The sequence below is a fragment of the Leuresthes tenuis genome, unplaced genomic scaffold, assembly GCF_036924035.1.
Source record: "Leuresthes tenuis unplaced genomic scaffold, fLeuTen1.0.hap1 SCAF_16, whole genome shotgun sequence".
NCBI classification, from domain to species: Eukaryota; Metazoa; Chordata; class Actinopteri; order Atheriniformes; family Atherinopsidae; genus Leuresthes; species Leuresthes tenuis.
The window spans coordinates 3,039,953-3,065,933 of record NW_027325370.1 but is presented as its reverse complement, the minus strand read 5'-3'; the positions used below and the strand labels follow the sequence as shown (position 1 = coordinate 3,065,933).

Genomic DNA, 25,981 nt, shown 5'->3' with positions numbered 1-25,981 from the left:
ACAAGCAGGCAGAGCCACTTTAGAGCCACAAGTCAAAGGAGAAAGAGCATGTTTGCCCGTGTGAGCACCTGTAGGGCAGGTCTTCTTCCTGATAAAGCCTCATCACACACACTTGCTGCGTCTCATTAGGCTGCACCGGCTGCACTGCTCGTCACTCCTTGCTTCAGTGACTCTGCAGATCAACACGTTTGTATTTGTTAACATGTGGAATGAGCTTAATCCTTCAGCTCATTATCTTTAATTGAATGCACGATTAGTCACAGAAGAACCACTTGCAGATGATGGCAGAGACGAGTCCAGCTTGTTGGGTAACTGGAGGAGTCTGAATTGGGGCTGGCGTTGGTAAAAAGTTGGATTACGTGACCTCATGAGCTGTCTGTGGAGCTTTAAAAGTCAGGATACACCTCTGCTTATGTCACTGAATCTCTCTGCTGAGGCTGAATTCAGAGAAGTGAAAAGGCGTAGTTTTGGTACCAGAGTGTACTGGTCACTAGGTCTTCTTATCGCAGTCTAAAACCACTATCTGAGCTGCTATTGCAGTCTACTCCAGTTCAAAGAGTCTCAGGAACTTGTCCTTTGTCCCCTTTATCTAAACTGTGGGCATGTACTTGATTGTGCCAATAATTGTCCGTTAAACAAGACACAAATGAACAGTTTTTATATTCAGTCCTGTAGATAAAACATATTTAGATATCTTAATTCAAAGCTATTAATATCCTATTAATTTATTGCCAAAAACAGAGCAGCTGCAGCTCTGAAACATCACCTCTCGGCCCTCTCTGTTCATGCATGGCGGCTTATTCTAGTTCTCTGATTCATTCGATCGCCTTGGTTGTAAAGATTAGACTCACCGTTGAGTAAATTGACATCATGGTGATGTTACCTCCCACATAGTTTTCAATACAGAGCAAATATCTTTGTATTTTAAAGCAGAATGATCCACAGTGGTTGAACAAAGCTTTGCCCTGGGATGTCTGCCGGGTGTAAATGGTGTTTAACTGGTTTTTCCTGTCCTCCAGTATTCCTTTCCACGGGCTGGCAGAGAGCCACTCAGAGACAGGGTGGTGATAGATTTAAGTTATTGCAGCGGAGACTCCCGGGCAGCCCTGCAGTCAAAGTTAGAAGGAAACCTGCTGGTTTTTTTGGTTACTTTACATTTCAGTAAAGGGGGAAACAAAGTCAATCTAAATCTTTGTATCTGTTGCATACTTTTAATTAATTAGTTAGCTGAAGGTTTCTTAGAACCGGACCAGATATACTTTATTTATGTGTTTCCCATGCGGTGTGGGGGGGGGGGAATAATCCCTGTCCTGATCTATTTGAGTTCCGAGGATGATCGGCTGCTGAGTCCCGTGCAGCTGACGGGATGATGTCATCCCTCCGCTCTGCGCGGGGGGGGGGGGTAAGGGGCGGGGCTTCGCGCGCTGCTCAGCGGACGGAGTTTCAGGTGCGCCGTAAACTTTTCACAACAAACCGTCTGTTGAAGCGAGAGCAAGGCGCAGCGGAGCCTTTAGGAGCAGGAGCTGCAGGCGCTGCTGCGGAGTTCAGCTTTAAGCGGAGCGTCCGGACAGATGAACGTTCAGGGCCCGACGCCACGGTGGGAAAATGCACTGGGAACAGTTTCTGCGTTTGACCAATGGAAAGGTGAGCGGCGCCGTGGATGAGTTCCCGATAAGATGGGATTTCAGTGCCTCTGAGCTCTGAATATTAAGTCGCGGTGTTTCACGTCATCTTTCCGGATGTGTTGGAGGTTTCGGTGACTGTGGTGTCCGTCATCGGTTAGTCACGCAGGTGAGGCGCCCGTGCGCCTGTTTTCGCCTCTTATGGTAAAGCAACGGTGGCTGTTCTATATCTTGCTGTTGGATGAAGTCTCTTGCTGTTTTTCCAGGGGGAATGTTTTTCCTCTTGGCTTTTCGTTGCTGGCGGAGCTCTTTTTCGGTTTTCAGTAGATGCTCTGTGAGGAGAACATCTTCATCACATACTGTAGCTGTGCGTCATTCCCCTGAGGTGTCAGAGGAAATGAATCACTTCCACCACCTGCGGTGGAAGATGAGGCTCAATGCTGTCTCAGGTAGAGTTAATCTGATTAAAAAAAATGCAGGAAAATCTCAGTTCAGACGGTGACTTGATTTTTTTTGTGCTTGTTTCTGACCTACAGCCAGAAACCAGGTCAGTGTCTGGAAAAGATCAAACACTTTTTAATCTGTGAAACTGTTGTGAAGCAAAGTTTAATATCCCGTCAGACGTGTCCTATATTGTTATCCCCTGGATAAAAAAAAAGGCTCCTTTCCGGTTTACCCTGTTAATCCGGAGCTCTGGAAGCCGCTGCGTTCACATGCAGATGTGCTGGTCTTTTTTTCTATGTTACGGTAATGATTTCTTCTACTTTCTATTTTGCGAAACCCTGAATAAGGAGTCATAAGCGGGAATCTTCCTCTTCTGAGAAACTGCCAGGCTACAGAAATGCAGAAGCTTGCTTTTTAACATGTCAGCAGAATGAGTAAGAAGTCAGAAAATGCAACTCGCTGCTCTTTTCCTTTCGTCATTTCTTTTTATTTCCCTTTTTATTTCCCATGAAATGGTTTTCTGCCCGCTACCCTTGACCCGTGTGCCTGATCTGCTTGCTTCAGATTGACCGGCTGGAGGTCAGCGGGCTGGGCCAGACTCCCCTGTCTGTTTCATGCGGGACAGACGGTTCATTCCCTGCGGGTGAGGATGGCGCCCCAGACCCTCAGCGCACTAAGCAGGCTATTGCCCAGCTGCAGCAGAAAATCCTCAAGCTCACAGAGCAGATTAAGATCGAGCAGACAGCCAGGGATGACAATGTTGCAGAGTACCTCAAACTGGCCAACAACGCCGACAAGCAGCAAAGCACACGCATCAAACAGGTAATAACGATTGTTTTGGGTCATTATCGGGGCCCCGAGTGGAAAGAGAGCTTTCTAAATGAATTCAAACCTTTGCTCTCGTTGGCAGGTTTTTGAGAAAAAGAACCAGAAATCAGCACAGACCATCCAGCAGCTGCAAAGGAAACTGGAGCACTACCACCGGAAGCTGCGGGAAGTGGAGCACAACGGGATCCCGCGGCAGCCCAAGGATGTTCTGCGGGACATGCAGCAGGGCCTGAAGGACGTCGGCGCCAAAGTCACGGGCTTCAGTGAAGGCGTGGTGGACAGCGTGAAGGGCGGCCTCTCCAGCTTCTCTCAGGCCACGCACTCCGCTGCCGGGGCCGTCGTCTCTAAACCACGGGAGATCGCCACGCTTATTCGCAACAAATTTGGCAGCGCCGACAACATCCCGGCGCTGAAAGACTCTTTGGACGACCCGGCGGCGGCGGAGGAGGGCGGGATGGGGGCCAGCGGGCGCTCTCTGGGCAGCGCTGGCCACCACTTCCAGTCCAGTCCCAAGTATGGCAGCGAGGATGACTGCTCGAGTGCCACGTCTGGGTCAGCAGGGGCCAACAGCACCACCGGAGCCCCTGGGGGGCCCCCAAGTTCCAAGGGCAACACGTTGGAGAGGAGCCAGAGCTCAAGCCTGGACATGCTGCTGCAGGAGGTGCAGGACCTGAGGGAGGGCCAGGCGAGGCTGGAGGAGAGTCTGGATGCTCTGAAGGGTCACTATCAGAGAGATTACACCGTCGTTATGCAAGCGCTGCAGGAGGAGCGCTTCAGGTACAGAGAGCCGTGTGCATTCCTCAGATACTTTTACACAAACCTTAGCCAGGAAACCCCCTGAAATGCTGTTGCCTGGTGACATCAGTGGCAACACTTGACCTGCTTCTGCTGCTCTTTTATCAAAGCTAAGGCTCAGCAGATAAAAACAAGACATTGACCTGCGGTTAATTTACATTCCTATCGTCAGCTCACATAAAGTCCTCCTTCACTGGTATTTATCAGATTTTGTGTGGCCCTTTTGGACCTGCTGCATCATGTTTTGTTGCTAGGAGACGGCATCATCGTATCAGCTCTCGTCACAACCCTTAAAACACACATTTGCTTACTTCCAGAAGGAGACAAAAACATTTGTTCTTCCTCAAATGTCCACGTTTAGATTAGTTTGTGGTTCTTTTCCGAGACCAAAATGAATTCCCACAGGGGAATAATTACCTATAAAACACTGTTCCAGCTTCAATAAGCAACTCAATCCCCCCAAAAAACAAACCCAAAGGCTTGCAGATAAGATTTGTTTCCATTTCTGATTAATGTGAAACCAAAACAATGAGACTTATTCATTTCTAAGGGAAAAAAAGAGGAAACGAGCTCTCCAAACCAAATGAATTGACTGTCTTAGGGTTTATTATTATTATTGAACCCAAAGAAAAGGGGGAGATCAGTGCCACTCTCCTCCTGCTGAGCCCACCCCATTGGTCAGTCTGTTACCGTTAACGCTCTCTGTGATTGGTCAGGTGAATCAGCAGATGATTAAGCACATCCAGTCGGGTGTGTTGTGGTCAGAAGCCTCCTCTAAGTCCTTTCTGCTTCTTTGTCTAAGCTAATTACACCACAGGCTCTCCCACGTGTGTTTTCAGGTGTGAACGTCTGGAGGAGCAGCTCAACGACCTGACCGAACTCCACCAGAACGAAATCCTCAACCTCAAACAGGAGCTGGCCAGCATGGAGGAGAAGATCGCCTACCAGTCCTACGAGAGAGCAAGAGACATCCAGGTCGGTCTGTCGGGCCGGAAGGAACCGAGAAAACAACCGTTTATTGAAGGGTTAAAAAAGTATTATCTGGAAACGGTGCACTGACAGTCAAATTAGCCCAAATTCTAGAGTTTTATTGTATGAAAGTGTTCGTTTCATACGGTGAAAATGCGATTAATAATTGCTTCGACCTTTTATCTCACCTGCTAAGACTTTAGCAGAGTTACTGAGCTGATAAGGGTGTTAAATGGCTCTGCAGAAGGAGCTTTTCCCATTTCATTACGCCCCGTCCTCCTCTGAGTTTCACACCGAAGCCTCACAGTTCCAACTTCCCTGTAACAGACTAATGGAAGTGGCTGCATCAGCGGCTTCCTGTCTTAAGCATTCGGGCTGGTCAGACGAGACGTCATTGTGCCAGGCTCAGGTTAAACCGAGGTGGGCACACGCCCTCCAACAGTCAAAAGCCTTATCTCACAGTGCATGTTGACTGTGTCAACAGGAAGATCAGGCTGATCTTTTCTGTTTGTCCAAAACACAAGCGTTTCCTTTGTAGATGGCTCAGGTTACTCCTGTCCTTCCCTGTTGTCTGTGAGGACTCAGCCACGTGCGTGCTGGTCGCCTCTGGCTGCATTTCCGTCCACGGACAGCAGGGGGAGCCAGAGGTCTGCAGTTTATGTACTGGAAGGAGACTTTGAGTTTAGTTCAGGCAGATGTTTGCACGTGTGAAGATATCAGGGCTTTTCCTTCTCCTCTGCAGGAGGCGCTGGAGGCGTGTCAGACCAGAATCTCTAAGATGGAGCTTCAGCAGCAGCAGCAGCAGGTCGTCCAGCTGGAGGGGCTGGAGAACGCCACGGCCCGGACCCTCCTGGGAAAACTTATCAATGTGCTGCTGGCCCTCATGGCTGTCCTTCTGGTTTTCGTCTCCACTGTGGCCAACTGCGTGGTTCCGCTGATGAAGACGCGCTCGCGCTCGCTGTCCACGCTTCTCCTCATCCTTCTGCTGGCCTTTCTCTGGAGGAACTGGGACGCTCTTTCGGGCTACACCCACCGCGCTCTGCAGCCCCCGGGATGAAGTGAGCACGTGTTGCTCTGTGATAAGACTGTTGCAGTCGTGCGGGAGGTTTAAAGAATGTGAGTACTTTAGGCTGGCCGTGCACTCTGAGCACATTCGGACACAACCTGGAGTCAGGATAAGGAGTGAAACCCTCACATTTAGGAAGGAAAAGACTGTTTACATTTTTTAATGAACCAATGTCTGGGAATCCCTCGCAGGATGCGGCATTGTACTGTTTTTATCCTTAGTTTAATCAATTATAATGTTATTTCTAATAATATTATTTTATTTCAATGTTATTTTATTCAGTACCATGTAGCATTATGCTCCCCTCACTCAACACGAAGGGGAGCTTAGTCAGGAAATCGGGCTGCTGAGTCACCCTCAAAGGTCCAATCTTATTGTAGAGACATGCAAATGTGAGACTGTGGTTGATTGCTTTTAGGGAGAGAGAACTCTTACCTGTCTGTGATTGGTAGATTTTAACCACGGCTGAAAACCTTCCCGGGAGTTGATCCTTTCTTGCTGTGATGAATTTGTTCGGATTGAGCATTTTTGATGACTCCAAACGTGCTTCCTTCGCAGTTCTAATAGCAAAGATCCCCCTGCTTTTAATTATTTCCTTTTATTCTAGGTAACGTAAGGAAAAAGGTTGATATGGGAAGCTTGTGAATGACTCGTGAAGACTTGAAAGAGGAAAGCCGTGAGCTATTTTTTTTTAAAAAACGGCACATAAAACACACAACATCTGGTTTTTGTTGAACATCTGCCATATTTGAAACGTGTCTGCGGTGCTGCATGTTGTCATTAAGGAAATTACACACAAACCAGTTTGCTTTTAAAAGCGCTGTCCAAGTAAAATCAATTTGCCAGGGTAATTGCCCCCCCCCCCAGCCGCCAAATTTGATGTGATCAGGTCAGGGAAACGAGACCCCTGGTGCTCATCCAGCTCAGCTGGATCAGGGATGATGCTGCTTCATATCTATCGTACAAGTCGTCTCCACTGCCATGCAAATGCACACTTCCTGTATGTGATACTGTACTAACCCCCTCTGCACATTATCTCTACGGTTAACCCTCTCTTTTCTGTGATCACCCAGTGCCAAACCTTAGCTAAATCAGGGATCTCTGAGCCTAACCGGGGGGGCGAAAAAGGAATCTTTGCTCAGCAGGTCTCGCTTCTTTCCACATACATAATGAATGTCTTACCAGGACGTCAAGGATGTACCTCTTTGGTAGATGTAACTGTAAGGGATGAATGCTATTAATAATCTGAACATGACCTCAGCTCCACAGCCAGTTTTTTGCACCTTGCCTCCTCGAGTCCAGTCATTAGGCTCGGCACCGAGCCTCTCTGACACGCTCATCTGGTTCTCATTGTGTCAAGGACGCCCTCGGATGACCCAGCACCCTGCATTTCACGCTGAGAGGCTGGTTTCCGAACAGCCAGCTTGATCATTTGAACAGTACAGCTGCACTTTAGCTCGGCGCTTGACTCGAGAAAGCCTCGATGGAGACTTCAGCAGGTTGTGAGACTCAGGTCGTCTTTGTCTTAAGATAAATCCAACGTGAAAATGGGAGTAAACTCCATTCCCTTCAGGACTTGCATGAGGTTGAGGTAGAAGTAGATTTATTGATTTTTATCTATCTCTGTTTTGCCATGAGGGGTGAAGAAGGCAAGTTGAAAGTGAGCCGACCTTCGACCTTGCATGTCTTTTCAGTAACACCTATGATGTAGGGTTGTGTGCTAAACCACTTCAGTGCCTTCTGATGTCCTTTTCTAATGTGGAATAAATAAAGTGCATTCCCAACTAAGCCACGTTTCCCCAGTATTTCTTATCAGCTGCTCCTTTTGTCCACAGTGTGTGTTTTGACTCATCTTTTGTTTCCCGAAGTTCTTCCAACGGCCACAAGATGGCGATCTTTCACCTGCCATCACCTTGCTTTCAAAGCTGTGGGTCCAAACACAAATAGGTGACACTCCTTATCAGGAAGGACACAGATTTAATGCTGAAAGTTAGAGTGACTCGCTGGGGGTGATGATTTCATTATAAACGGGGAAATTCATACCCACTTTATCCTGCTTTTCTCACTCTGACGCCGTTGGTTTGTGACGCAGCCAGCTCTCACCTACGTTGAGCCTCAGCCCTGCCAGGCCTCATGTATGACTCCTCACGCCCTGCTGAGGGTAGGGGTTATTATGTTGCACTTTATCAGGGCGCTTTCCTCTCCTTCCACGCTCCCAGATTTGATGCGCATGGCTGTGCGCCAAGGTAAACACGCGTGGCGCACTTATCTGCTCAGCTGAAAGCTGCAAGTGCTGACCGGAGAGAGGAGAGAGTGATTCTGTCCCCAGAGGAGTCCTCGGCAAATGGGCACAGGCGATTCCACACGATTTAGCATCAACTTTAATTATTGCATGTATTCAGAGATAACGCTTCTCGGGCTGATTTATGCAGTGTCTGACACACTGCCGGTCGCTCCTCAACTAGGAATCATTCATTTCTATTCAGAGATGTGGGAGCATATGCACGCTGCATCCAGAGTCAAAAATGCTAACCATATTCGTGCATTTTTTAGTGGGGGCGCATGTGTTGGGTTTGAATATTTATGACTTGCGAGAAAGCTGTGGTGAATGTCAAAGCCCGGAAAGGTGCGCTTATGTGTCCATCTGGTAGCACTTTCACGGTTCTTACCGTGCCGTATGTGCCCAAAACGGAACCCTTCGGATCTGCAGAACTAATCTAGGAGCCGGGGGACTGGAGAGCACAGAAGGTGGGACGATGACCCGCCATTAACCTCAAGAAAAGCGGAACCACGTCGCCGAGGTGGAGACCCAGAAGCGGCTCATCTTCAGAGGACCGTGAGATGACCATCATTGATACTTCTAATAAAACAAAGACAGGATTTAGTTACTATTGTGTCCGACTTTTGTTATTTGATGACTAGAAGGAAAAAAACTAGATAATTAACAGAGCAATGATCAATCACAGCAGAGAACGCGCTCTCTTGAGATACATGTCATAAGAGGGAGGCAGTGCCATTCGTCAGGGCTAATGAGATGACACCCCTGCTCCCGTGACAGTCAAGTTTTTCCTACATCTGTAATTTATTATTAGTGTTTTCCATATTAATCTATTTCTGGACGACTTTAAACAAGTTTTATGTCTCCCGACCCTTCGTGACAAAGCCCAGAAATTGCGCACCGTGGAGCCTACTTTACATATTAGTCTCCAGTTGGGTAATTTGCTTGTAGAAAATTGAAATTCTCAGTCTCATATCGTGGCTCTGTGTGCCTCGTGAGAGAGGTCGCTGAGCTGCACAGTGGGCAGAGGGGGACAGAGGCAGAGGAGACAGCCTGAAAAGGAAGCACGACTCGCTTATCGCGTCATTCTGGGTTTAGGCGTTGAGCAGGAAACAGCCTTTCCTCTCGGATTGTCGCAGTAGGAACAACACACAATTTTGTTTTCCCTCAATGCACCCCTCGGCACAGAACACGCGGAAGCCGGTCAGAAGGAAAAATGCCTCCTTCGATGGAGATAGCTGTTCTGCTCCTCGGCGTCCTGGCTTTGGAGACGCGCCGGAGCGCCAGCGCGCTGCATATCCAACAGGCGTTCGCGTCTCCAAACCAGACCAATAACTTCGTGGTAGACCCAGTGTCCAGGAAGGTGTACCTGGCGACGGTTAACACCGTTTACCAGCTGAACGGGACCTTGAGCGTGGAGCTGGAGAAGAGGACAGGGCCGGTGGAGGACAACCTGTTGTGCCATGCACCACAGCTGCCCCAAGCTCCGTGCGAGCATCCCAAATCCCTCACTGACAACCACAACAAGCTCCTGAAGCTGGACCGGGAGCAAGGGGTCGTTGTTGTGTGCGGGTCAGTGTATCAGGGCTTCTGCGAGTTGCGAAAAATGGGGAATATTTCAGAAATAGCGGTGGAGTTCCCACCTCAGGGCGAGAAGACTGTTTTCCCCAGCATGCTCAACATCGCTGCCAATCACCCGAACGCATCAACCGTCGGACTCATCTTCAAGAGCCACGGGGGTAGCACCCGGCTTCTGGTTGGGGCAACATACACAGGGGCTGGAACCCAGTTTTTCCCCAAGAACCACAGCAAGGAGGACTTGCGTTTTGAAAACACACCAGAGATCGCCATCCGCTCCTTAAATATCAAGGATTTATCCAGACTGTTCACCTATGACATTAACCCCTCAGAGGATAATGTGTTCAAGATAAAACAAGAGGTTAAAACCAAAAACAAACTCAACTTCGTCCATGCCTTCATCCAGAAGACTTATTCCTACATTGCCTTTAACAATGACGCGAAAATGGGTCACAAGGAGAGCCAGCCCAACAGCATCCTCGCCAGGATATGTCTGGATACCGATAACCTCCGCAAATCTGCCGGGCCAGAGAGCAGGAAGCTCACCGAGTCCTACATCCAGATGCCTCTACAGTGTGGCTTTAACGGGAACATTTACAACCGGCTGGTGTCCGTGTACCCCGCGGAAATCCACGCGGGCCGCGGGAGGGGTCCTGAGCCGTACCTGTTTGGAGTGTTTTCCAAAGGGGACAGAAAGTCCGCTCTGTGCGCGTTCAAGTTTGGAGAGATCGAGGAGGAGATCCGACAAGGCCGCAGGAACTGCTCCAACTCTCCCAGCAGTGATGTTCAGGTGCTGGACAGTGTTATCCAGGGCTCCGGGGCGGCCTGCATTCAGAAGGGAAACCTGGTGGTAAGCGCGTGCACATCAGTCCTCAAATAACACATTTTAATTCCAGTTACATTTAACATGAGAGCGAGTTACGTCAAAAAGTTTTTTTCTCCTGAAAACTTTCATGAAATAAAAAAATTAGGGCTATTTTACTTATTTTTTATGTTGATGTGAAAAAAAATCACCTGCAGCTTCATCATTTTATTACTTCACATGTATTTTGATTTGTAAACCTTATTGGAAACAAAATGGAAAAACTTTGCTTGAATAGAGCTTTTTAAACCAGACCCAAACGCACAACGTCTTCTTATTTCTGAGACCGAAAGGCCCCCTGCAGTTCCTCAGGCTACAATTATGACTGCTGTATCTCCCAGTTTCCATTTATGCCTTCAGAAAGTTATCCTCTTCAGCCCCGAGGCTCATGACTGAGAGAGAGGATCTCTCATGATAAGGAGAAAGGGTCATTAGAGCTGGAAAGATCCTCCAGAGCCACTCAGAAGGTTGTGGGAATGTTGAGGCTCCGCTCACATCCAGCTACTCCCTATCAAATATGAAGATGCGAAGGGGTTAAAAGTTTACTGTGTTTTTTAAATTGGCCTCCAAAGACTTGTTTTGGAGCCACTAATAACTCAACTACGACTTTGGCGTAAAGATGGAGGACAAACGGCTGCTTTGTTACAGACACGTGGTCAGATATTATCGTGTATTTTCCACCCACATACCAGACTAAATATGTGCCCTTAAGGAAACTGTAACATTGCACACTATATTGCCCTCTGCATGCTGTCTGATAACGAAGCCGTAGAGCTCCATAGGAATGCAGTGAAATTCTGAGGGTCAGAGGTCGGGGTCCCTCGACCAGCGTCAGTTCAGAGCGCTGCGCCCTTTGCTGGCACTGCCATGATGTCTGTGGCCCCGGGGCCACTCCTCCCATGACCGCTTTTCTGAATACCATCTCAATTGGCTCCACAGGCCTCTCTGAGGCCATCTCTCTGTTCAAAGCAGATCTTTTTCTCTCTCGATGTCATCTAACCTACTTACTGTACCATTCACAGAACAGCATCCGTCTCTTTAGTTTTGTGTTCTGTGGTGCTGGACACGTGATCCTTTTTGTAGTTGACAGTTTGAAGGCCAGCTCCGAGGGAAAGTCAGACGCAATATATGATAAGACAGACAAAACGGCAAGCCGAAGGGCCCGTGGGAAACAACTCCACAAATATCCACTGTGCTTAATTCTTCCTCCTTTTTTTTTGCCTGTGCGTGCTCTAAAATATTCAGAGAATTCCCAATAGATCCTGGTGCTCATCCAAGCATGGCACTAATGTTTTATCACTGCTGGCTGAGGATTTGACAAAAGCAAAGTCTTATGAGTGTTGAAGACCCTTGTAAGCCCTTTTCAAGTAGTCGCTGACAGGTCTAAGACGTAATTTAGAAGAATAAGCAGCACCGGAGTGATGGCTAGCATCACACAGCACTTGTTTTGCACGACACTTTAATCCCACGCTGCTCCTTTTGTGCTTTGCTTTCTCTTGTCTGCTAATCCGTGTGGGAGCTGATGGGGATCGATTTCTCTCTTTTCCAGTTGCAGCCTGAGCAGCTGGACTGCGGCGCTGCCCACCTGCAGCATCCTCTGGCTCTGCGGAGGTCCCTGAGGGCCATACCTCTGGTTGAATACTCAGGCCTCAGTTCAGTCTCAGTGGACGATGTCCACAACCACACTGTGGTTTTTCTGGGAACCAGTAATGGACGACTCCGTAAGGTGAGACCTCATGATGGCACATAGGTAAATGCACACATATTCTCAGAGTCTGGACATGATAGTGAAGCCCCAGGTCATAACATTGCTGCCGTACATAACAGCCGCCACTGAATGGAGTTATTATTCTTATTTTGATTGAGCCCCGAAGCTTGGAAAAACTGGAAAATCAAGAGTTACGCATGACCGCTCTGATGTGGCTGCCGAGTCAGTCAATAAACCAAAGCTGGATGTGCGATGAAACACTTAGAGCCGCTTTAGGACAAGCAGGAATGTCTGCTTTCATCTTGGAGCTTCTCAGCTCTGTCACCACTTAACAAACCCCTCCTCATTCACCCATGGCCCATCCCGGCCCTTAAGTAGCCCTAATCATGCGCTCTAATGTTCCTCAGACCTGGTTATTGTCTCAGAGACCAACAGAAAGCCGTTGCACGGGACTTATGGGCGACATGTGACTCAGCCCACAACCTTTGCTTTTAAACATCTGCAGACGGTCCAGCTTGTGAAAACTTTTCCTGTCCAATTAACAGCATTCCTTAATTCTTGTGTCAGCCACATTCCTGGTCACCCCTGACTGAGCTGCCTGCGAGCGCAACAAGCTGCTCTTCAGCTGTTTGTGGAAACAACACAAGCTGACTCCTAAAGCTATCCAAACCCGTTGTTTTGCATCCGCCTGGTACCTTTTACAACAGTAAAACCAGGCCGCTGCAGGGTTTCTGGTGTAAGCCCGATTTTTTCATTGGAAGCTCAAGAACAAGCTGGAGAAATCGTTTATTAAAAAAGTATTTATCAGTGGTCACATGTAAAGTGTATTGCAGCTGGACTCGGAGTGCCAGAGCTCCAGAAATACGTCAGGCCGAGCCCCGATATCCGGAAACATGTTATATTTATATTCAGCTTTATCTCACAGAGGTTGTTTTCACACTTATAATATAATTGTATAGTATAATTGGCCAGTTTTGGGTGACAGCTGCTGTCCTTGTTGTGTTCTTTGGATGTGATAAAACTGTTTTAGGCTCGGATCTAATGTACCGGACCTATCTGCCCTAATAGAGATGTTCTGTCTGACCCAGTTGTTTATATCATTCTAAGGTTTTGGACCATTTAAGGTCATCTGTTGTGCAGCAGAGTGGAAAAGTACCAGCTAGGAACAGAGGTTATTTAGTAAAATACAGAATATGAACTTATAATGTCTAAGATCAAAGCCACTGGGTTCGATAGAAGACCTCCGTGTGTTCCTCCCTTTCACGAAGCCACAGCTTTGGCCCCTGCAGTAACTGGTGGTTAACTGTGCAACACATGCACCACATTGGCTGGGATGGTGCAAGCAGAAGTGCGTCTGTTTGCCTGACTGCAGGTTTAACTGTGTTTTTAGGTGTTTGACTTGGTCTGCGGGCCGAGTGCGAGCGGTTTAATGATTCCGTGTGTTTACTCAGATGAATGCATACCCTGTGATTATGTGCTGTATGTTTCTGTGTGTGTCAACCTTTTTATATGGTGACTGCAGTGTTTTTGTGGCATATGTTGTGCCTTTCATTGTTTGTGTGTGTGTGTGTGGCAGCGACTGTGTGTGTGCCCCGAGGATAGAGCTGTTACAGAGGTTAATGGTGCTGTTAGTGTGTGTAATGTGATTCTGACTGTGAGTTTGGCTCAGACTAAACACAGGGGAGCGGTGGTTAAGATTAAGTTAGGCCTCTTTTACTGTCTTTGAGAGAGCCCTCAGTGAAGTAATTTGTAATTACATGCATTTTTTAATGAAGTCTCTCCCTCCCCATTACGGCTGACTTCCATTTTCTGCGTCTGGCGGCGTTGAGCTTTATCTCCCTCATTTCCGCCCAGTCATACCTCTCAGTTCCTCGCTCAGCTCCTTTAACTTGGTATCAAACACAAGAGAAACCTCTGATTCATCGTGCAAACAAACAGACTTTGTCTCTTTCTCTTTCTTGCTCTTCTCTGCTGCCCCACCTCCCTCCACCTTTCATTCTTCTTCACATTTCGTCCACACACTCACACACAGATGTGCGCAGGGAAAGGCAGCTGAGCACTCCTCGGTTGAATGGGGCCTTTCATCTGCATGAAGACAGACAGAGAATGGAGTCAGAGCGACCTGCCAGGACAGCAGGTGTTTCGTTGGCTGACCGGGTGGCGCTTTGTGCCTCAGCTCACCTCAATGCTCCTCCTCTCTGCTGCTATTCTTCTCCCCGTCCAGGTGTGTGGGCTGCTGTGTACCTGCTCCTCAGTGTCACTCTGAGTGTGTGCTTTTGGAGTGGAGGGGGGTGTTGGAGACAAAGCACAGCTCCTTATTATGACCCATGTTTGGGATATTTGGAGACTGAGATGATGCCTTTCATCAAGGTTCACCGAGCTTCTGTCTGCTCTGGTTTAACATTAACCAGCCGGTCTTAGCTGGGGGTAAAAGCTTTGTCCTCTGTGTGCGTTTGGCAGCGTGTTTGAGTGTCCAGCGGATGGAGAAGGGGCACAGCTAGTCACAGACGCCGCTCAGTTTATCAGTTCCTCAGGATGTCTCAGTTGAGAAACAATCAGAGAAATGAGAGCTTTCACTGTCTGCGTGACAGGAAGTCTCACTCAGCGCAGTTTGTTTTTCTTACAGCGCTCTGCATGTGTGTCCGTGTGTGCGTGTGTTTGTGCATACGTGAGAAAATAGCACTATTTTATTATCTTGGGCTGTAGGAAGGTCACTGTGTAGTTAAATCACTGCTCGGCAGACCGAGATTAGGCACAGAGTTTAAACAAAGAGCTTCCAAAAACGTGTCTGAGAGGGCGGAAAATGGCACGATACGAACAAAACTTACTAAATCTTTTACTAAATCTACACATATAAGCTTTGTTTGTAGCTCAAATCTCCAAATTTGCAGATAAAGACACAGTTTTGTAAATGCAGATGAGTGAGGAGGCTCAGCCCACTTAAGTTCAGCCTTTTTCCGTCCTCAGAATGAATAACTGGGGTGGATTTAACCATCAGCAGGGGGCTTCACCACTCCCACATTATTCTGCCTTTACACAATGCATATAGTTCCCCTCTTAAATCCACAAACACTTGCATCATTCAGCGTATGCATCCTGTGTGGCTGCTGCTATTCATGCTCTCCATGAGCAGGAAGCAAAGAATTACACGCTCACTCAGTAGTCGCTACTTTTTTAGGTCAGTGAACATAAGATTGAATTATTGAATTAATATTAAATGCCTTGAGCTGTTTTTGTTGTCGTTTTCTGCTCTGTTCACATTAGTCATTGTTAATTTTTACACTTTATCGTGGTGCCACAGCTTGTGTGTTTGTCAGTTAGAACAAATTCACTTAAAAATCAAAAGATGCTTCTTACTTATATGACATGTAAAAGTTTTTGATTTTGAAAGAATAAACAAAAATCATCAAAAAAACGTCAAAAACTAAAACAGAGGATTTAAAAACAGGCTTTTGAGCTGCTGCAGGTCTCATTGATCACAAATCTTTGTCCTCTTGGTGCAATAGGAGTGCATCAGATGGTATATAACATCTAACTCTACATCTGGACAGGATTAACAAATGTGGAGCCCACCGTATAGTAGAGTGAGTTCAGGGTGATTCTGGACATATCGAAGCACAACTGCAGTCTGAATCCTCCCAAACACACATTTTAACACACAAAACGTGTTCTCATTATCAGTAGAAGCAGCCGCTCTGCAGTGATCGTGAATCCCACATCAAATCCAGATGTGCCGAGCATGAGATCAGGCCCTGGAGTAAACACGGGGGCTTAGACTCAGCACTTTTATTTGAGAATGTGAGGCAAGGAGTTCTTTGTTGAATTAATCTTCTTCTTCTCTTGTTCCCAGCTGACCCTCTCGCCCAACATGACCGTGGCCAATCAGTGGACACTGAAGCTGCCGGCCAGCGAGGCGGTCCACCACATCATGACCTTCGACCCCAACGACAGTAACTTCCTATACGTCATGACTTCTCACCATGTAAGAACAGAACCACATGCATGGCTTCAGTTGCTCCACTTTTGTCACCCAACAGAACTTCGTGGTGAAGCTCAGACCTTCTGTAGCTCTCAGGGCTGCGTTTCAGAGCCGGTTTTAAACCGTTATGTTTACAGCTGCACCTCCAGTGCTTATATCACACTACACATGAGATGAAATCACTACGCTTCCTGCTGCAGAGGCAAAGTTTGACATGACAGGCAACTCTTCACTGGGAATTTCACTCAAATCAGATATATTTGGTGCATTTATTGGACAAATTGTCTTTCCATGCCATGCCAATTGTAGCTCCATTCACATTTGAAACATAACTAAATGCATTCCCTTTTTAATTAACTGATCCTCCCATTTTTGCCATTAACTTGTTATGTTTGCCCTGCAAAGATGACCCAATTACAAAGATACGATTCAGAAAAAGCAGCAATTCCTGAACCCAGCAAATGTTTGGTATTTCTGCTTGATAAGATATCGGTCGATTGCCAAAAGTGTTCACCGGTTCTCTTACGCGCCTGAATGCCATCTTTTTAATATATTCTGTGTGTGTTTCTCAGATGCTGAGGGTAAAAGTGGCCGAATGTGACCAGTGGAAGAGCTGCAGTGACTGCCTGGGAGCCGGTGACGCCCACTGCGGCTGGTGCACTCTGGAGAACAGGTGGGAAACCGTCGGGTTCAGCTCCTGTTTCTTTAAATCGCCTTCACTGACATGGAAACTCTTCCACTTGGCCTCCTCGCTGCTTCCCGTGAAAGATGATTCAATGAAATGATCACACGCCTTGGTGTCACACTCGTGCCACGTGCTGTTGGGTCGCAGAGACGCTTCTGCTTCCTCCGCTGTTTTCCAGCTGCAACCGATCGAATGAGTTGACTTAATGGTCATTTTGAAGCTTTATAAGAAGATTGATGGCACCGTAAAATAATTTCAGCCTCTCACTCTGACACTTTAAGAACTTGATTCAGTAAAACCACCGAGGCTATTTTTCTTGTGTACACCGTCGTCACTCTTAGTTTGAAAATGTCGCCCGGCTGATTGAGCCTTGGCAGCAGCGCGGTGTGTTTTTTTTTGCTTTGGGACGCTGTTGTTGGATAGAAATCGATTTGTTTTTCTCTGAGCTCCAGACTTGGGAGCAACATCATTGTTTGGAGCGCTCCCCTGGCTCTCTGGCGCTTTGGGGTGGGTGTGAGAGGCCGGGAGTGCCCAGCGAGGAGTGACTTGGCTGGAGTGGAGCTGTGATTAATGTGGCTCTGTCAGGACCGGCTCTCTGGCTTTCAGGAGAACATGTGTGCTGCCGAGCTGTTTGTTTGTCTGTGAGCTGGTTGGTTGCTTGGTGATTAACGCAGATCAGACCAGATAGTGAATTTCGTGATGAGTTGTGCTGCAGCAGCGGAGGTTCTGGCATCGCCAGAGGCCTTCCAGAGTTGGATGAGTGGAACTGATGAGTCTCCCTGTCTCTTCTCCTTATTTATCTATCTGCCATCTCTTTATCTCAGTCCCTTTTTCGCTCCACTGCATTTTTTGTTTACCCTTGCGAGTCTTCAGCTTCCTTTTTGTTCATTTCTTGCCCTCTTATTCTGCAACAGTTTTGAGAATTTACCCGTCCATCTCCCCGGTTCTCGCCTTCTCCTCCCCCAGTGCCCTTGTCCTCCTCGCTTCTCCCCCTACAAAGAAGCGTTGATTGTGATGGCGCTGGTGGGAGGGAGAGTGCACACTGGCTCTTTTTACAAGGAAATGTCAAAGTGTGTAAGGCTGCAAGTGTGTGTCGCTTCCTGGCTCTGGGAGGCCAGCGAACTGATGTCATGAGAGCGTCTGATGCACTGTTTGGTCGGTCCTGGGCTGGCACTGTGGCTGCAGAGCCTGGGGGGGATCAGGGGGTTGAAGTGTGGGGGTGGATAGTGTCCTCCATCACCTCACTGTCTGATACAACTGCAGACTCTGTGGACTGAGGAAAAAAAAAAAAGAATAGGACCTCTGGATCTTACAATCTGTCTCTGTGGGCGCCGGTTTGATTTTATGCACGGTTCTGACGTCTCTCAGTGCGTCTGGCATGAAAACACGTCTGTTGGAGGCTGCATTGTTGTCAGAAAGAGACGACTTGTTCCCCAACCACAGATAAAGCTCAGTCCTTGATCACCCTTTTCATGCTGGCTGTCGTAAGAAAGCACTTAAATATCTTTATTTGGATCAAATTATGCATGACATGCCGTCTTTGCTTCTCACAGATCATCACGCTTATCTGCACGGGCTTATCTGTGCATGTGTGAGCACTTCAGAGGCTCATATGCTCTGCTGCTGGGGAACAGTCTCACTCCATTCCCACCTTTTTAGACACTTGGGAGGTGATGAGTTTTCACAGGTCATATTTTAGTTGACTCTGTTTATTTTAAGGAGCTGTTTGAAAATCTTTTAATGGCAGAGGAGGAGTGAGTATTTTCAGTATTTTCAGCCTTTCAGAGAAAAGTAAACTACTTTGAATTAATTTCTTCACAGTGCAACATCTGATGAAGCTGTTGTTTGAAATGATTGGTGGGCTATGAATCCATATTAAAAACAACCGGGGAACTAAATAATGAATGACTCCCCCATGCTGTTTACTGATGTGTCTTTTTCTTTTGAGACTTAAAGCACCTCAAGAGTTATTTTTCTTATGCTCTCCTTAAATTCAATTCAGTTTTATTTATAAAGCGCCAAATTACAACAATTGTCATCTCAAGGCACTTAAATAATAAAGTCCAACTCAAGCCCATTCATTGTAACCATAATCCAATTAAATCCAGTTAATTAATTTAAAAATAATCCAATTTATTCAAATAGAGCCAATTCAAAAACAATATCCTAGCTAAGGAAACCAACAGATTGTCTTCCGTCTGTGACTCCGCGACTGTGGAAAGGAACGACTCCCTTTAACAGGAAGAAACCTCTGGCAGAACCAGAACCAGGAAGGGTGTCCATCCGCCTCGACCAGCTGGGGTTTGAGAAGACAGAAAAGAGGGAAAAGAGGGGGGAAAAACACCATAACACCATTCAAAGGATACCTGCTGGAACAGGGAAACACAAGTTAATAACCACAATAATGTCACATGGACATAAAATCATTTGAGAAATTAAACAGGGGGAAAAAGAGAGCAAAGGGAGGAAAGGTGTGACAGATGAGCTCCCCCAGCAGGCTGGGCCTATAGCAGCAGAACTATGGGATGTTTCAGGCTCACCTGAGCCATCCCTAACTATAAGCTTTACCAGAAAGGAAAGTTTCAGCCTGATCTTAAAGGTAGAGAGGGTGTCTGCTTCCTGAAGCCAAACTGGCAGCTGGTTCCACAGAGAGGGGCCTGATAACTGAAGGCTCTGCCTCCCATTCTGCTTTTAGGGGCCTGATAACTGAAGGCTCTGCCTCCCATTCTGCTTTTAGGGGCCTGATAACCGAAGGCTCTGCCTCCCATTCTGCTTTTAGGGGCCTGATAACTGAAGGCTCTGCCTCCCATTCTGCTTTTAGGGGCCTGATAACTGAAGGCTCTGCCTCCCATTCTGCTTTTAGGGGCCTGATAACTGAAGGCTCTGCCTCCCATTCTGCTTTTAGGGGCCTGATAACTGAAGGCTCTGCCTCCCATTCTGCTTTTAGGGGCCTGATAACTGAAGGCTCTGCCTCCCATTCTGCTTTTAGGGGCCTGATAACTGAAGGCTCTGCCTCCCATTCTGCTTTTAGGGGCCTGATAACTGAAGGCTCTGCCTCCCATTCTGCTTTTAGGGGCCTGATAACCGAAGGCTCTGCCTCCCATTCTGCTTTTAGGGGCCTGATAACCGAAGGCTCTGCCTCCCATTCTGCTTTTAGGGGCCTGATAACCGAAGGCTCTGCCTCCCATTCTGCTTTTAGGGGCCTGATAACTGAAGGCTCTGCCTCCCATTCTACTTTTAGGGGCCTGATAACTGAAGGCTCTGCCTCCCATTCTGCTTTTAGGGGCCTGATAACTGAAGGCTCTGCCTCCCATTCTGCTTTTAGGGGCCTGATAACTGAAGGCTCTGCCTCCCATTCTGCTTTTAGGGGCCTGATAACTGAAGGCTCTGCCTCCCATTCTGCTTTTAGGGGCCTGATAACTGAAGGCTCTGCCTCCCATTCTGCTTTTAGGGGCCTGATAACTGAAGGCTCTGCCTCCCATTCTGCTTTTAGGGGCCTGATAACTGAAGGCTCTGCCTCCCATTCTGCTTTTAGGGGCCTGATAACTGAAGGCTCTGCCTCCCATTCTGCTTTTAGGGGCCTGATAACTGAAGGCTCTGCCTCCCATTCTGCTTTTAGGGGCCTGATAACTGAAGGCTCTGCCTCCCATTCTGCTTTTAGGGGCCTGATAACTGAAGGCTCTGCCTCCCATTCTGCTTTTAGGGGCCTGATAACTGAAGGCTCTGCCTCCCATTCTGCTTTTAGAAACTCTGGGAACAACAAGGAAACCTGCAGCCTGAGAGCAAAGTGCTCTGTTGGGGAAATTATACTTCTACAAAACACAAATACACTCAAAACCTCTGAGCCCTGCACACGGACAACTATACACAATCATCTGTTGGTGTGATTTAGAGCCTGGCAATGAGGATCTAACTGGAATAAGACGTATTTTTTACAAGATTGTTCTGGTTCTGGATTACAAGACAAAACTTATTTTTTATCCCTGCAAAAGTGTTGCTATGTGGCTTCTGGTCCCATTTAGCAAAACTGTGTGTGTGCTGCACAGAAAACCAAAGTTATGAAGCGCGGTATCCCAGCCTTCAGGCTCCTCGGGGCAGTTTCAGGCCCAGGAATGTGCCTAACAAAGACTGGTGCACTTCAAAGTGAGTCAGAAGCACGTAGTCTGATGGCCAAAATCCAAAAACACGCACGTTAGTTTGACTGGGAAATGCAAAACTCTTCTGTTCTCCTGCCTGCGACCCGGAAATCATTAACTTCAACATATTTTCAAGTTGTAGAATTCCTAAAATGCACCTGGAGGGGGGGTGCACCAGTGTAAATCCTACACTGTAAACTGAATTAAAAGTAAAAACCTGCTTTGTCCCAGACAGCAGTAATTCAATAGCGTGGTACTGAACAATGGCTTGATGATGCAGGTGTGTCACACGTCATATTTGATTGATATCGTAGTCATGTTTGAACTTCTCTCTTTGTTAAATGCCTCTCAGCCTCTCCTCTCGTCTGTCCTTCTGTTGAGAGGAGGAATCAAGTGTGGGCAATTTGGAAAATAGGATAATAGGTCTGAGTTAACCCTACGGAAGACTGTGGACTTGTGCAGGATGTATCCAGCTTCTACAAACCAAAGCAAGTTTTCCCACTTTTCTTATTCGTCTGTATATGTCACCATGAAACATTTTTGAATGATTCCTATTGATTCAATTGGCTGAGCAATCATAACAGAAGACATTTTAGTCTTTCAGGCACATAAAGCAACATAAATGTGTTTAAAGAGACTGAAACATGCCAGTGAGGCTGCAGAAAATGAACTTTTGTGCCTCTGATGGTGATGAAAGGAACGTCCAATGGGAAAAATGAGCACTCTGGTCTATTCAATAATTATTGAGATATTTCAGTGGTCGCTGTGCTCTGAAGCTTGGTTGTTATATGAGCTGCTGAACTATATTATGGGATGTACTGTCAAACAACAGTGTGTCACAGTCTGTGAGTTTCACTTCTTATGTTTATGCAGATGCTTTTATCCAAAAGCGACTTACAGGTAGGGTGATATTAAGGGGGCCTTGCCTAAGGACCCCTACTGGAGACAGTACCTTTCATACAGGGGATTTGAACTCAGGTCTCCCACATGGAAGGTGGCAATCAAACCACTAAACTATCCAGTCCCTACTTCTTTTATTGGTGCTGACTCTATCAGAGAACCAAACCTCACAGACTGTGACATATTAATCATTAAACTGTCTATTTTTATATCTATTTTAGTGTGAACATTCAGGGTTTATGAGTTTGTTTTTGTCTGGGTTTTTTTCCACTGTTTGTAGAGCCGCCGTTTCTATTTTTAGCTCAGCAGCCCCTCCAGGGCTGTAAGTGCCAGTGGGGCTGAAAACGCTCGCGCTTTTTTTTTTAAATACTCACAGGCATGCGGGCACATTGAGGCGCACTTTATTTTAAAACAACTGTGAAAGTGTGAGAGTGACTGGGATGTGCCAAACTCGTTAAAGACGTGGGTCTCTTTGGTTCCTCCTTAATCTGAGGTCACTTCGTCCTTCCAGCCTGCGCTGCAGATGAACTGCGCCCCTCTGCCAGCAGTGAGCTTCATTAGAGAAGCTAAAGTCGGGGAGACCACCTTGCTTGTTGAATGGCCTTTTAGACGTTCTTTATACTCACAGATTGGCACAAACAAACACACACATTCATCTGTGCACGGTTGGAAGTTGTCTTATTCCGATGACTGTAACTGCCCCCCCCCCTTGCAGGATGCGTTGCCGCGGCAACGCGTGTGACCCGGAGTCAAGTAGTCTCTTGTGTCGAGTTCGGGGGAAAACTGACAGCCGAGGTCTGATATTAGGAGACCAGAGCACCTCGTAAATCTGCAGGAAGCGGACCGTGAAACCCAGGAATGAAATGGAAACTGAAAAGTTTGCGCTCTCCTCTTTCCCCCCGAAAAGAGATGACATGTTGACCTTGAAGCTTTGCATTCTCACGTTCTCTGTGGTAGTCCAGTGACCTTGACATCTACCTGTAGCAATGACAGGCGCTTCTTATTGAGTGTTTGCATGCAAACAAGATGCTCAAATGCTCATTAATCACACACGAAACCTCCAGTTAAGAAGCCAAATCTCCTTGTTCTGTAACCTAAACTCAAGCTTAACATGACATGATGTGAAGAAGACGGTTTTTGACACTTTCTGTCCAGATGTACCATCCAGAAGGAGTGTGCTCAGGGGCTGTTGGCACGCTCCTGGATCAGCTTGGGTGAAGGCCCGCAGCAGTGTCCGTCCATCACCCTGACGCCCAAAGAGATCAGCATCTCGGCGGACAGCAAGGTAGCGTGAACTCTCTGTTGCCATCACATCTCTCTCATAAGACAAACAGACGTGACTTCTGCTCTTTCCAAAGGTATGACTGCAATGAGGCCGGTGTATTTAAAGCTGATGCCACTATAACCTGACACCTCTCTCTGTTATTGCCTGACCTATTATTATTACTCTGCTGATAAAATCAGACGCGTTCTGACTGTGTTATTAGTGAAGCTGATGCTCAGCTTGTGAATCAGCAGACGATACTGTCTTTGTTGGCTCTTATTACTCACATAGCACCTCTGTTTAAACACATCTCGCAGCTCTGAGCCACATGCGAGCTCCTTTGTGCTGAAGTGAATGACACCTGAGAATATTTAAGTATTTAAGAGCCGGGTCCAGCTGCTTTTGACACCCTCGATGATTCTCACCGGGCTTTACGTATTTCAACAAACAAGAATTTGTTGAGTTTCTTTAATATTGCTGGAGATTACAATGGAATAAGCTTTTTTGTCAAAATTAGGTGAAAGCATTGATCCATTCGCACATGTGACTCCGTTGGGTAGTTTGGAGCTTGTGAACTTTTAGGTTTTCCTTCCTATGAATAAACCTCCAGTTAAAGGGGAACTCCGGTATTTTTAAACCTTATTTCTGGCATGAAATACGTTCATCTATTTGATTGATTTTAAAGTAATTTTTAATAATAGGATTAAGTAAAAATGTAACCGTGATACTTTATCAGTGTTTATGGAGAATCGATCCATTTTTAAGAGTGTTTGAATTTAATTTAATTTAATTTAAGGGTTCAATTAAAAAGATTTATTTTTAGCTGCAAAACACAAGAACTAAAGTCTAATTACGGACTAAACAATAGTTCACTTTACTCGGTAGACCTTATTTCTGGCATGAAATACGTTCATCTGCTCACCGAGAACAGTTTGGTGAAAGTCGGCGTCCTTCTGAAGATATTTAGATAACTGGAGATCCATATAACGGAGTGAACGGGGCTTAGAGGATGCAGCCTCTAAAGAAGGCATTATCTGTCTTTATTTCACCAATACTTTAAGAAGAATGAATGAATGAACGTGTGCTATAGCTCTGTTAGCTCATAGCTGCTGTGTTGTTGTTATTGGTGGCTATCGGGGGGCTTATAGAGGGCTTTCTACACACTCGTCTACTGGGATGATGTCATCAACGCCCCCCTGCAGCACAGCTTAAGAACGTCCATCTTACTCAAAGTCGTCGTTCACGTCGTCAAAATCTGATAAATATCCTGCCATGTTGCACAAAACTATCAGCAGCAAACTCTGTGTGAAGTTAGCCGACTGTCACAGAGCACGGAGTGAATAAACTGTGCTGCAGGGGGGCGTGTGGATGAAGTGGTCCCAGTAGAGTGCCTGTGTAGAAATCCCTCCGTTAGCTCTCCTATAGCTGCAAGTAGCCACATAACAGCAGCTATGAGCTAACAGAGCTATAGCACACGTTCATTCATTCATTCTTCTTAAAGTATTGGTGAAATAAAGACAGATAATGCCTTATTTAGAGGCTGCATCCTCTAAGCCCCGTTCACTCCGTTATATGGATCTCCAGTTATCTAAATATCTTCCGAAGGACGCCGACTTTCACCAAACTGTTCTCGGTGAGCAGACAAATCCTTTAGCTTGATCAACTTTTCTCTTTTCTAAACGCTTATTACATCCACAGCATCACTGATGTCAGCGTAGATGGTTTTTTTTATTTTTAACATTGCAAAACAGCCTCTGGTCTCCATTAAGCTGTAATTTACAGGTTTCCTCCGATGACTCGAGTCTTTAATGTAACATTTTCTGCAGCAGAATGGAGTGAATTTAAAAAGTAAACATGCACAAAATACAGTAATTTGGTCAGCCGGTGCATTTTGTGTAAAGGGAGGGAAAATGATCAACAGTTCTGATTGCTGCTTCATCGTGTGGCTCTTTTTAAACGAGATCTATGCTGCTGCTGCGTCATTTCAATCAGCTTCACTTCACTTTTGGTTGCTGCTGATTTAAATTGCACATTCAACTCTTAGTGTTTAGTCAAACTTTTTAATGTGCAGAAACAAAGTGCCGCTTTTCTGCCACACCTGACAGCGAGATGAGCGAATCTGTTTGACTTTGACGATGAGCGTCACCTTCACTAACTGCTATCTTCATCTCAGTCTTGGAGGGGCTTGTTTATAGGCGGTTTTGTCAGTTCATGTGACGCCAGCGGTCTGATTTAATCAGTCTTGGCAGGGTAATATATCCTGGTCCAGAGAGTGCCTGCATGATACTTGAGTGTTATGACATGCAAACGGTTGTGTTCAATAATTTCCTCCAGTCGGTACATCATGTTACAGAGAGACAGCACAGCCATGATTAGACGGCTGACCTCTGACACTTGGAATGTATTTGACCTTTAATTACAGCTCCTAATTTGATGGAAGTCAAATGACGGATCATTAATTGGTTCATTACTTGTGGATATTTGCTTGCTATGAAGCTCGGCCCTCGGATGGCTGCGATTGCTTCACCGCCTGCCTGAACCACAGGAAGGAAGCTCTGCTCAAGGTTGTCTCCCCAAACAGGAAGCAGCAGGCAGGAAGTCGGGGACTTAGCCAGGAAATGATCAATTCCATCAGACAATAGTGCAAATTTTTAAGACATGTCAGCACATGCCGCTGCCCACCTCGGCTCCTGCCTGCTGAGACGAAGAATATGTCATCTTCCTCTTTTCTTAACGATCCTCGCCTTATTTTTCTCACATTGAAATCATTTAGCTGAAATCCAGACATGTCAGGGAGGTGTTATGTTTCTCATTATACGTCTGTCAAGTACCCAGATTTAGATGTGAAAGTAGCACTCTGCCATCTG

General features: G+C 46.6%; 2 protein-coding genes across 11 annotated transcripts in view; both read left to right on the top strand.

The window, feature by feature from the left end:
* The window catches only part of tmcc1a (transmembrane and coiled-coil domain family 1a), a 38,977-nt gene extending 31,465 nt beyond the window's left edge, over nt 1-7,512 (top strand). For 9 of the 10 annotated variants that reach the window (XM_072366532.1, XM_072366536.1, XM_072366535.1 and 6 more), the window contains 4 exons: nt 2,631-2,888; nt 2,977-3,671; nt 4,529-4,664; nt 5,401-7,512. In XM_072366532.1, coding sequence (XP_072222633.1) covers nt 2,631-2,888; nt 2,977-3,671; nt 4,529-4,664; nt 5,401-5,715 — 1,404 coding nt within the window. In that variant the 3' untranslated portion in view covers nt 5,716-7,512. Of the gene's footprint in view, nt 1-1,417; nt 1,645-2,630; nt 2,889-2,976; nt 3,672-4,528; nt 4,665-5,400 lie in introns of those variants that run through there. The other variant, XM_072366539.1, reaches the window with a different exon arrangement.
* Nucleotides 7,513-8,994: 1,482 nt separating this feature from the next.
* The window catches only part of plxnd1 (plexin D1), a 63,325-nt gene continuing 46,338 nt past the window's right edge, over nt 8,995-25,981 (top strand). Inside the window, exons 1-5 of the mRNA XM_072366306.1 lie at nt 8,995-10,430; nt 11,992-12,168; nt 16,001-16,132; nt 16,702-16,802; nt 23,006-23,135. Of these exons, the coding sequence (XP_072222407.1) occupies nt 9,219-10,430; nt 11,992-12,168; nt 16,001-16,132; nt 16,702-16,802; nt 23,006-23,135 (1,752 nt within the window). The 5' untranslated portion in view covers nt 8,995-9,218. The remainder of the gene's footprint in view (nt 10,431-11,991; nt 12,169-16,000; nt 16,133-16,701; nt 16,803-23,005; nt 23,136-25,981) is intronic.